General features: G+C 46.1%; 1 protein-coding gene across 7 annotated transcripts in view; it reads right to left on the bottom strand.

Annotated features, from left to right (window-relative positions):
- The window catches only part of ARFGEF2 (ADP ribosylation factor guanine nucleotide exchange factor 2), a 113,414-nt gene extending 102,362 nt beyond the window's left edge, over positions 1-11,052 (bottom strand). For 3 of the 7 annotated variants that reach the window (XM_063803090.1, XM_063803089.1, XM_063803091.1), the window contains exon 1: positions 10,696-10,993. Coding sequence is in view for 2 of the 7 variants with exons in the window: in XM_016938087.4 (XP_016793576.1) it covers positions 10,696-10,816 (121 nt within the window). In the remaining 5 variants the exon portion in view is untranslated. Of the gene's footprint in view, positions 1-10,695 lie in introns of all 7 variants that reach the window. The other 4 variants (XR_010154276.1, XM_016938086.3, XM_016938087.4 and 1 more) reach the window with 3 other exon arrangements.
- Between the last annotated feature and the right edge of the window lie 1,430 nt (positions 11,053-12,482).

Below are 12,482 nucleotides of genomic sequence, written 5' to 3'. Positions count from 1 at the left end.
CATCACCAACCTCAAACCCAGCACTGCCCAACAATCCCATCAGTGGCCAATGCCCTCAGATCCCACAGTAACCCTTCCACACTCCTCAGACTTCTATCTGTCGCAGGCTTCCCCCACAGAAACCAACGCTGCCCCTAAATTCCTTTAGCTCCCAGTCACCTACCACATCCTCCTCCACTCCAAGCCAGCCTGGTGAGGCTGGTCACACTGACTCTTGTCCCTATATGGAACTGGGGCACTTCCAGCTCCTTCCTCTTCTCTCCTTCCAGCTGACCCTCTCAATTGCTCCCAGTAGAACCTGTCTTTGTCCTGTCAAACCTTGAGATGGCCAACCTCTCGGCTTTCCTTTTTCCTCATTTTCCAGGGTAGATCCCATCAGCAGGACTATTATCAGATGACACGCAATCAATAGCCTGGACTCTCTCTGACCTTTAGTCTTAACTTCTGGCAAAATCCCAAACTTAGATTGTACTAGCGTCCCCTTTTCACCTGTCTCCGCCTAAGCAGACCTCTGACAACAGGGCAGGTTGGCAGGCCTACAGAGCCCCAGTTACCCACCACGAATGAAACCTGAAATGCTGCCCAGTAATTTGGTCACCCCTCACTCTCCACGATGGCTACTGCACATTTCTCCACCCTCAACGGCCCAACTCTCCCCTCCCAATCATCGCTGTTCTGCTGCCGTCCTCTTTACTCACAACCAATGGAGTGGCCTCCTACTTCACTCAGAAATTAGAAGTGGGCACAAGGAGACTCCCTCAGCTTGCTGTTAGCAAACCTACAACCTGACCCACTTCGGGCCTACTCTCTGCTCTCTCCTGCCATAAGGGAGTGGGTGTCCAACCCCTCCACCTCTGTCATCTCCCATCCCTATCCGCCTTCTCAGGAACTTCACACTATCCACAATATCTAGAACCTGATCCCTTCTTACCACACTAGGCCACCACTATCACCCTAGGCCAAGCAACTGTTATCTCCCACCTGGGCCATCACAATGGTCTTGTAACTGGTCTCCATGCTTCAGCAATTATCCTCCCTTCCACCCCACAGCTTTTCTCAACAGCAGCCAGAGGGATGCCCTCAAAATGTAACTCAGATCACAACACTCCTTTGCTCAAAATGCTCCAGTAGCTTTCCATCCCACTCCGCGTAAAATTAAAACTCTCGATCTTGGCCTCCAAACCTCTATGTGATCTGGCCCCTGCTATCCCTCTGCTCTCACCTTCTACCACCCTGGCCCTGGCCTACTTGCTCGAACACACCAAGCACATTTCTGCCCCGGGGCCTTTGCATGAGCTATTCCTGCTCCTGGGAATGCCCTCCATCCCCCCAGATATCTCCATGGCTCACCCCCTCACTTCCTTCAGATCTCTGCTCTGATGTCCTCTTCAGGGGACTTCCTCAGCACCTAATACTGCCACCCCCTTGTCACCCTGTATCTCCTTACCTGGTTTGTTCTCTCACTTTACTAATTCATTTTTTTAGTCTTTTTTCATAGTATTTATCACCCTTGACATATTATATATCAGTTCATTTACTATCTGCCTTCCCCAGTAGAACATAAACTCTATGACAACAGACACTTTGCCTGTTCTGTTCACTGCTGAATTCCCAAGTACTGAGAATTCTTCAGCACAGAGTGGCAGGCACTCAACATTTGTAGAAAAAATGAAACACTGTCCTTTCTTCTTTCTGCATTACCAAACCTCTCCTTGAACTGGCTCCCTCCCCAATGACATTTAAACAAGTTCAAGTCTCTTCTACCTTAAAAAAAAGAAAAAACAAAATACTTTTAACATCCACATCTCCCTCCTCCCACAGCCAACCTTCGGGAAAGAGTTGTCTATGTTCACCGTCTGTTTCCTCACCTCCCACGCCAGTCTGGCTTTCACCTCCATCATGCCACCAAAACAGCTCAAGCTAAGGCCACCAATGACCCACATGTCTCTAAATCTGATGGGCATTTTTCCAGTCTTTACCTCACTTGACCTCTCTGTAGCATTTCACCTTACTGACCTCACTCTCAAATTTTCTCGACTTCGGGCTTCATAACCACATATTTTCCTCATCTTTCCTCCGCTTCTTACCCATCTCTGCTCTATTTCGTCTGCAGACTCAGCCTCCTCTGCCCAGCCAGAAAAGGCCTGGAGGGTTCTCAGGCCCAGGCCTCCTGCCTCTCCCTCTGTATACCGTCTCACCAGGCTTCCCATTCCCACCTAGACTCTGCTGACTCTCAAATTCCTATCTTAAGCCCAGACCTCTCTTATGAACATCAGGCTCATACAACTGGCCACTTCCCATTTCACATGTCCAGCTGAATGCTCAAAGGCAGAGCAAACTCCACACATCCAAGTCCCAACTCAGATCAACTTCCTCCCTCCACCCCTCCATGTAGTCCTCTTCCCACATTCCCATCTTAAAAAATAGGCACCATCCACCCAGCTGGGTGAGTCAGAAATCAGAGAGTCAAGCTTATCAATCCTCTTTCCCATGCTCTTACTCGCTCCATCACAAGGTTTTGTTGGCTTCATCTTCTAACCAGGTTGGAAATTCATTTTCTTTGCTCTATTTCTACTGTCACCACTAGTCCAGGCCACCAATATCTCTCACCTGAAAAATGGTAACTGCCTGCGATGGTTTGAATGTCCCTACCAAAACTCTGCTGCAAATTAATTGCCACTGTGATGGTGTAAGAGTGGAGCCTTTAAGAAGTGATTAGGTCACGAGGGCTCTGCCCTCATGAATGGACTAATACGTTACTGCATGAGTGCACTCCTGATAAAAAGATGAGTTCAACCCCCATTTCCTCTCTCGCCTTCCGCCATAGGATGACCCTGGCCAGATGCTAGTGCCATGCTCTTGGACTGTGAGCCAAATAAACTTCTGTTCTTTATAAATCGCCCAGTGAGTAGCATTCTGTTAAAGCAGCACAAAATGGACTAAGACAGTCTCTTCATTGGTTCCTTGGCAATCCCTCTGGTCTTCCCCTAAGATGTTCTGAACACAGTGGTCCAAATGATTTTTCCAAAATAATACACCTGGTCATCCTATCACCTGCTTCCTGGTTTAAAACTCTTCAGTGTCATCTCACTGCCTTTGACCTAAAAAATAAAACTCCTAGCCATGACCTCCAGGCCTTGCATGTTGGGGTCTTGGCCTACCTCTCCCACTCCCACTCCATCTCCACTCTCTTTGCTCAAGTACAATGTTCCAACCACACACTGGCCTCTTTCAGTTTCCCCAACAACTGTTTTCCTCTCTGCCATAGAGCCTTCACTCAGGTTGTTCCCTCTGCTGAAATGCCTCCTGCCCCCAACTACTTAATTCTCACTCATCATTAATTCTCAATGAATGAGTGAGACTTCCTCAGGGAAGTCTTCCCTCACCCCACTGTTCACTGCCCTGGCAGAACCAGGTTTCTTTCCTTCAGTACTTCTCGGGTTGTTATTATGACCTAGAGGGCATATCCTCTGAACAATGCCCATCTACCCCATTCAACTGCAAACTCCTTCAGAACATGGTCCTTGTTTGTTTTGATCCCTCTGCATCATGACACCAGGGGTGACACCCAAATAAATATCTTCTGAATAAATGTTGGGTCTGGTTTAGCCAACAGGCAAAAGGGCTATATTCAGAACAACAAATATACACTGACCACTCCCTAGGACGGAAGGAAAACTTAAGAATTTTGTGTCCTAGCACAAGAAGGCTGTTCTCCTCACAAAGGTATAAAACCTAATAAAATATCAAGCCAGAAGGCTTGTTTACACCCAAGACACTAAACAGAAATGAGCTTCTCACTGGAAAATTTCAGAAATGAATCAGCAAATGCAAAACTATTTTTTCTAGGATAACCTTGCTGGAAAGAAAGTCAAGTATTTTCCTGGCAGGCCCCCTAAGCCTGGTGAAACTGGCAAGAGCTAAACACAGCTCTGAGCTATTTATATAGGACACTCCATGTTCTTGCTGATTAAGTACACATTTTCACAAGTTCACTCTTTTTCATGAAGAATGGTCTTACTGTTTTCCCTAGCACTGCTTTCAGACTCTCCCCTGAGATTTACAAGTACAGGATAGAGCTCTAAATTCATTCTATCCAACCACTGCTTCACTCATGTTGGAGACTTACAAAAAGGTCTATAAACCAACTAATAGGGGAGGTAGAGAAAGGCAAGCATTCAGTTCCTTTTCCTTTAAAGACTGCAACACCGGCTGGGCACGGTGGCTCACGCCTGTAATCCCAGCACTTTAGGAGGCTGAGGCGGGCAGATCACGAGGTCAGGAGATCGAAACCATCCTGGCTAACACGGTGAAACCCCGTCTCTACTAAAAATACAAAAAATTAGCTGGGTGTGGTGGCGGGCGCCTGTGGTCCCAGCTACTTGGGAGGCTGAGGCAGGAGAATGGCGTGAACCCAGGAGGCGGAGCTTGCAGTGAGCCGAGATCGCGCCACTGCACTCCAGCCTGAGCGACAGAGCGAGACTGGCTCAAAAAAAAAAAAGATTGCAACACCAATGCCTCTGAATTTCAGCAGGTCATCTGTTAGGTGCCAGGTACTGTGCCAGTTACTTACTGCACTAGTCCATTTAACCTTTGCAATAATCCTGTGACAAAGGTATTATTATCTTTATCACCTCGGGAAACTGCGGCCCAAAGAGGGATCACTGGACTATCAATAAGCAAATCAACCTTTCAAACTCTCAATCAACTCTCTGCCAATCCTACATATAAATGCTTTTCAATAATCAACAACAATCCAGTTTTTCGATGCTGCTTCCAGACAGATAACCTCCTCCTGAAGAATCCACAGTGGTTTTCAACAAAAAGTAATCTTCCAGGGTCCTGAGTCCTGTTATTTCTCAAAATTTTTATGATACATAGCACTTATAAACAAAATGTCTCATCAAAACACTAGAATTTGCTAAAATTAAAGGCTTTATTCTGCATTTCAATTTAAAGTCTTATTTGTTATGTCAATTTATTTATTTATTTTTTAATTTTTTTTTTTTGAGACAGAGTCTCGCTCTGTTGCCCAGGCTGGAGTGCAGTGGCGCCATCTTGGCTCACTGCAACCTCCACCTCCCGGGTTCAAGCGATTCTCCTGCCTCAGCCTCCCAAGTAGCTGGGATTACGGGTGTGCGCCACCATGCCCAGCTAATTTTTGTATTTTAGTACAGATGGGGTTTCGCCATTTTGGCCAGGCTAGTCTTGAATCCCTGGCCTCAACTGAGCCACCCGCCTCGACCTCCCAAAGTACTGAGATTACAGGCGTAAGCCACCATGCCCCGCCACGTTACGTCAATTTAGAGATGTTTTTTATATTTTTCAAGTTTCACAGTAATCCTCATGATGAGAATGGTTTTTCTGAACACATCAAAATTAGAATAAAAGGATCATATGGAAGAAAAAGCAATTTATGTATCATATGGACACACAGATATCCATATGATAAATGCCCATTTGTATGTCTTACACACATTCATATACAACTAAGATTTAGGAATATACTTCCTTAACTGGATCCCTTAACAATATTTAAAGTTAAAATCTTTTCTACCTTTAAATAAACAAACAACTCCCAGGAGCCACTCCTTCTTCCTCTTTACAACACAACCAAACTTTGGGAGAGTTGACTATGCTCACTATCTGTTTCCTCACCTCCCACGCCTCGACCCATGCCAGTCTGGCTTTCACCTCCATCACAGCATCAAAAAAGCTCAAGCTAAGGTCACCAATGACCCATCCACATCCTAAATCTCGTATATTAAACAGAGGAGCAAATCTAAGAATGGATGTTATGATCTATGTGAAGCTACATCATGTGCTGCAGCTACGTTTCCCCACCCAGCTGTGTGGATATGGATGGGCAAGTTGCTCTTTTCCTTAGCCTTGGTCTCCCATTGCCTGCTGTACCCAAAGAAATGAATCACAATCCAGAATTAATAACAGGTCACAACTCCAGAATTAATAAGAGGGAGTTTACTGCTGATGAAGAGATATCATCAATTAGAAAAACTGATTAACTCCAGCCCAGACAACAGAGAAACCCCGTCTCTACTAAAAACAGAAAAATTAGCCAGGTGGGTGGTACGCCCCTGTAGTCCTAGCTACTTGGGAGGCTGAAATGGGAGGATCACCTGAGCCAGGGACGGAGAAGTTGCAGTGACCTGAGATCGCACCCCACCACTGCACTCCAGCCTGGGCCACAGAGCAAGATCCTGTCTCAAAAAAAAAAAAGAAAAACTGAATAACTCAAATGAAACTTATGTGTAACCAGCTCTTTACTCTCATTTCCTTCTTTCCATTAGCCCCTAATTAAAGTAAACCTAGTATATATGTAGTAAAAACCTGAAGAAAAGAGCTGTGATCTTTTTGACTCAAGGCTTTCAAATATATCTCAAAATTCAGCTATAGAAAATACAGTCTCCTGAAACTCCACTGCGGTATACTGATTGTTTTAAAAACTCTACTGAGTATTTTATACATAACAACTTTCATATGGAGAAGCAAGAAAACATGGTAGTAATAGTTCAGATCTTGGACTATGGAGCCAGATTGCCTGTGTTTATACCCTGGTTCCATCACTTACTGAGTTACCCTGGCCAACTTAACTTCTCTGGGCCTCAGTGGGAATGATGATAATAGTGAGAACTAAATTGCATGAAAAGCCCACTTTACTGTGCCTGGAACTCAGAAATGCTTAGTACATAGGAGATATAATACAACATGTGATCTTTAAAAGTCATTCAATTTCATATGAAAATATGTATGTTTACTATTCTTTTTAAATTTTCTTGATAATGGCTGAGAATAATGATAACTAGTAATTATAGAGCACTTAGCCATTACTTAGCACTTTTGTGTGAGGGTCTCACTCTGTTGTCTCGGCTGGAGTGCAATGGCATGATCTCAACTCACTGCAACCTCCATTTCCTAGGTTCAAGTCATCCTCCCACCTCAGCCTCCCAAGTAGCTGGGACTACAGGCATGCACTACCACACCCAGCTAATTTTTATATATTTTTTTAGAGATGGGGTTTTGCCATGTTGCACAGGCTGGTCTCAAACTCCTGGGCTCATGCAATCTGCCCACCTTGGCCTCCTAAAGTGCTGGAATTATAGGCATGAACCACAGTGCCCAGCCATAGATAAATTTTTCCATATCGAATTTTAAATAGATTATCCTATTAAGCCTCCAAACTTCATATAGTTTAAGAGCAGAAATATAACTTAAAGATACATCATGGGAGAAGATGAGTCTTAAATAAGACAATTATAAAAGGGAGGTTTAAGAATGTAATTATATTCTCCAACAGAGGGCTGAAAGGTTGAAGATTATTAATATATATCAAAGTTTCATAACAAGGTAAAGAGCAACAGTATCCTTGGGGCGATGAATACTCTCACAGGCTGTCTTGATTTCTCCAGATAAAGGTTGGAAGGACACTATCCCCTACTTGGGCAGTCCCTATTTATGCTTTTGGTGTATAGTGCAGACGAATCATTGAGATTACTCCAAATCTGCTCCATCATGATTATCACAATTTTTACAAAGGACAACCCCTGTCTTCATTGAGTTTAGGAAGTTAATACTCCAACACAGCCTTTCAATCACGTAATTACATTCTTATTTATTGCATCTACAAACCAAATAGAGCAGTAAGTCATTCCTGAACGAGGAACTAAGGTTAAGAACATCAAACCAGAGTAATTACAGCTGCTGTGGTTTGTCACAGCTTAAAATAATAACAATAAAAAAGTAATAGCAAGCATTTACTGAGCACCTACTACACGCCAAGTTTTTTGCACATGTCAATTAACTTAATCTTTACAATAATCCCATAAGGAAGTAACTTGTCCAAGATCACAAACGTAGCAAGTGGAAGGCAGGAGGTTTGAACACAGAAGTCTAGGGTCCCAAAGAATACACTCCTAGCTAACATCTACACTATACAGTCCCTGCAGCCCTGATCCTCTCCCCTAATATGCTACAGCTGGTGGAATCATATCACAGAAGCTGTTTCCTGTAAATGCTCTCTATCATCCAAGCATTTCAACTTTGAGCCGTCATTTACAGTTCCTCTTATCACAATTAACAACAATCTATACATGGTAATCTCTAAAATACCACATAGCTGCTCCTTATACACTGGCTCGTTTCAGCTTTTTTTTTTTTTTTTTTTTTTTTTGAGACAGAGTCTTGTTTTGTCGCCCAGGCTGGAGTGCAGTGGCGCAATCTCAGCTCACTGCAAGCTCCACCTCCTGGGTTCATGCCATTCTCCTGCCTCAGCCTCCCGAGTAGGTGGGACTACAGGTGCCCGCCACAGCGCCCAGCTAATTTTTTTTGTTATTTTTAGTAGAGGCAGGGTTTCACCGTGTTAGCCAGGATGGTTTCGATCTCCTGACCTCGTGATCTGCCTGCCTCAGCCTCCTAAAGTGCTGGGATTACAGGCGTGAGCCACCGCACCTGGCCCCAAATTTCTCTTCTTAAATGGGACTACTGGACACAAGACTGGGCCTTGAGAGACAGAGTGAAATATCACCAGGCATTCTGCTATGTGTTCTACTCTAAGTAAAAGCAGTCATTTCTATTTAACAGCAATGACACACAATTATTCTCTTAAAAAAGATGGTCACTTAACATTATGCATACGTTCCCTTATGACAGTTCCTATTATGCCATTGGCACAACCCCAATTTGTGATTCATATAACCTGTAGTCAAATTACTTCCTATCTAGGCCATTTTTTACAATTCACTACTAAAAACTGAAAACATGCATTCCACTACTTGTGTTAGGAAAACTTGAACTTCTGAACAAAGATACGATCCGAAAATATCTATTAAATTCTCAGCGTTAATGGCCCTTTATGACCCAGATGAAAATTTTATAAGTAGGTTCCAATAATATGATGCACACTTTGGTGAAAATTTTATGTTAAGAAGTTTTCTGAAGAAAAAATAAAAACTCTTCTGCCAAATAACTATTCTGAAACCTCCACAACAATATTGAGAAGATAGAGTCCAGGCAGATTTCAACGTGGAGTTATAAATACCAGGCTCTTGCCTAACTAACAAACTGCTTTGCAGTGCTTATCCCACATTGCTGATAAAACAATACCCAACAGCCTTGGTTATTGGAATAGAAAAGCTTTAAAAATCTACATCTCAGTAAATTCCTTCCACTGATCCTGAATTTCACGGACTAGCAACTGTTTCCAGATTATCTAGACTACCACCTCTGCATCAATAGTTGGCCCCTGAGGGAGTCTCAGGGCCCTCTGAGAATCTGATGAAAGCCAGGGACCTTCTTTCCAGGGAAGTGCAAAGTTCACCAGCCTATTTCTAAATGCCAAAAGAACACTACTCTATACTTTGTAGCAAATGAAAGGAGAAAGGTGATAACAATCTCAAACTCTGTGACTAAAAATCAAACTTTCCATTTGCTCAATTTGTTAGGAAAAACAGGCCTTTACAGATTCCAAACCAAAGACGTTGGGGCAGTGAATTAGCTTGAAAACAGCTCTGGTCAAATGCATGGATTCTCCCACCAAGAACTCTCTTCTGAAACTCCATATGGTGGATAGTTATTGCCTTTCAGTACTCAGCTCAAATGTCACCCTCTTGGAAAAGATTACTTTCCTGACCACCTGATTACTTTTCCTCTCGAAAAGATTACTTTCCTGACCATGGAAAGCAGTCCTCAAGCCCTCTTTATCACATCTTGCTGTTTTATTTTCAAAATAGTATTTATCAGCATTCCAAAATACCTCATCTATTTTCTTAATTAATTATTTTGTCTCCTCTGTTCGAGTATAAGCTCCATAGGGGTAAGGACCATGTCCGTCTTGTTCCCCACTGAATTCTCAGTACCTGGTATGCAGTGCGCACTTGATAAATATTTGTTAAATGATTAAAACTGAAAGATAGGATAGTGATTTTGGTATCAATTACCAAGCCTTTAACTATTAGTTAGAATTCTCCCTCTTTCCATAATCTGAGGGTCCATTCAATCAGCAAATATTTATCGAGCACCTACTGTGCGCCAGGCACTGTTGCAAGCGCAAGGGATACAGCAATGAATAAGTCAGACAAGTATCTTTGCGCTAAAGACCTTGTATTTTAGTGGACTGCTAGGAATAAGCAGATGTCTTGCTCACTACAATGCCTGGGAGATCCAGAACACCTTCTACAATCCTTCCTTGAGGGAAAGAGCTATAGGAGATCCCCAAACCAAAGGAAAACATTCTCCAACGGGCACTTCCAAAACAAGAATCAGGGGTTTCCCTAAACCAGTTGGACGGCTCTTCCTACATGCTCTGTTCACCTAGGGGAACCCCAATCAGCAGAGCTCAGGTAACGAAAAAACTTGGGGCAAGGGCTACTGTTTCTAGGACTTGGAGGTGGTGAGGGGAGGAACCAGGAAACAGGGCGACAAGGAATCGTGGCAAAAGCCCTGAGCTGGAACCCTGAGGAACAAGCTCTGGTTGTCACCAACTTGCTAGGTGACCTTGGGCCAGTCCCGAGCTGCCCGGGCAACACTTCCTCCGGGGGTATAATGAGGAGGAGGCCGGAAGGGTGGAATTCGGGATCGGGGGGAAGCGGAGGCCAGGAGGCCGGGCCAAGGCCGAGTAGGATAGGGCAACGGCCGACGTGCTGAGGCCAGCGCGGGGCAGGGCGGGAGCGGCTCACCCACCGAGCGCCACCTGGCAGGCCCTGCGCAGCTGGGAGTGCTGGGGCCGCTTCACCTCCTTGTCGGCTAGGATCTTCTCCAGGGCCCGGGACACGAACATGCTCTTGGTCTGGCTCTCCTGCATGGCCCCGGCCCGGCGGGGGCTGACAGCCCCGCGGGCGGGCGGCGTGAGCGAGATGGCGAGCTAGGCTGCGGGCCCGGCGTCCCGGCCGGCACCGGCCGCGTCCGTCCGCGCCGCCCCGTCAGGAAGCGACACCTCGGCCCCACGGCGCCGCCATGTTGGAGCGCGTCACGTGACCACGTGACTGGCGAGGCCGCTACGGCCGCCTAGCGTCCGTCGGCCCCGTGACCCCCAGCGGGGCGGAGCCTAAGGCTGGGGGCGGAGCGGAGTCAGGTGGGCGAGAGACAGAAGGCGAGGGTGGAGGGAGGAAGAAGAGAAGGTGGGGAGGGGAGCGGGCATGGGCGAAGGGTATAGGGGACGCGGGGGCTAAAGAAAGGCGAAAGCGGGGAGAGGTGGTGATGGAGATGAGAGGAGAGAAGCGCAAGGTAACGGGAGGTGAAGGGGAGCACGAGAATGGAGATGACGTGGGTAAGAGAGGAGATGAGGAAAGGAAGGAGAACGAGAGGGTTGGCAAAAAAGAACGGTGACAAGGAGAGATGATAAAGGGGCAAGAGGAGAAGGCGAGTAGGAAAGAAAAGAGGTGAGGGAGCGAGGACTGGAAGCTGGTGAATGAATGAGAGGTGATCGGGAGTAAGAGGCGTCAGGAGGAAGGAGGAAGGGCGATGAGAAGTCGGCGGCGGAGGGGAAGGGGGGAGGCCCGGCGCGGCGGCTCACGCCTCTAATCCCAGCGCTTCCGAAGGCCAAGGCAGGAGCATCGCTTGAGCCCAGGAGTTCGAGACCAGCCTGGGCAACATAGGGAGACCCTTTCTCTACAAAATAAAAAGTAAAACAGCCGGGCCTGGTGGCGCTGCTTGTGGTCCCAGCTACTGGGGAGGCTGAGGTGGGAGGATCGCTTGAGCCTCGGAGGTTGAGGCCGCAGTGAGCTGTGATGGCACCACTGCACCCCAGCCTGGGCCACAGAAGGAGACCCTGTCTCAAAAAACAAACAAACAAAAAGGAGGTGAGGTAGTTATGGAGGAGATGAGGTGGTGTGGGAAGAGGTGAGAGGGAGGCACAAAGGTAAAAGAAAAAGTGAGGAGAAAGACAGGAGGGAGAGGGGAAGTGAAAAGGAAAGAGAGGTAGAAATGAGAGGAGGGGAAAGAGTAGGAGAAAGGGTGAAGGGAGAGGAGGTAGGAAGGGGAGCTGTCAGAGGAAGAACAGAAAAGAAAGAAAAAGATGAGAGTAACAAGTTAGGAAAACAGGAAAGAGATGGAAAAAGGAATGGTGTAGGAAGGAGGTGAAGGGGAAGGAGGTGAGGAAGAGTGGAAAGAACATGCTGGAAGAATAGGAAATGGAAGGGGTGGAGGGAGAGGGGAGGTGAAAGGAAGACAGAGAGGGAGAGAGAGAAGGTGTGTTTATGTCTATTCTCCACAAGCAGGGTTTCACCACAGCCACTGGCAAGATACACACATCCATATGACCCTCCTGTCACAGCAGCAGTGACCTTGCAGTTCAGTGAACTTCTGTTTATTGAGTGTCGCAGCTGTGCATAGTATACCAGGAAGCACTGACCTCTCTCTGGAGTTTATCCTGTTATAAACCTGTGAACCCTCACAGTGCAGTGAACTGGACCTGGGCTTTGGGAGTCAGGGGAAGAAACCCAGATGGCCAGTGTCACACAGCCTGCAAA

Source organism: Pan troglodytes, chromosome 21 (genome assembly GCF_028858775.2).
Source record: "Pan troglodytes isolate AG18354 chromosome 21, NHGRI_mPanTro3-v2.0_pri, whole genome shotgun sequence".
Taxonomy (NCBI): Eukaryota; Metazoa; Chordata; class Mammalia; order Primates; family Hominidae; genus Pan; species Pan troglodytes.
This window is presented reverse-complemented; position numbering and strand designations above follow the sequence as displayed.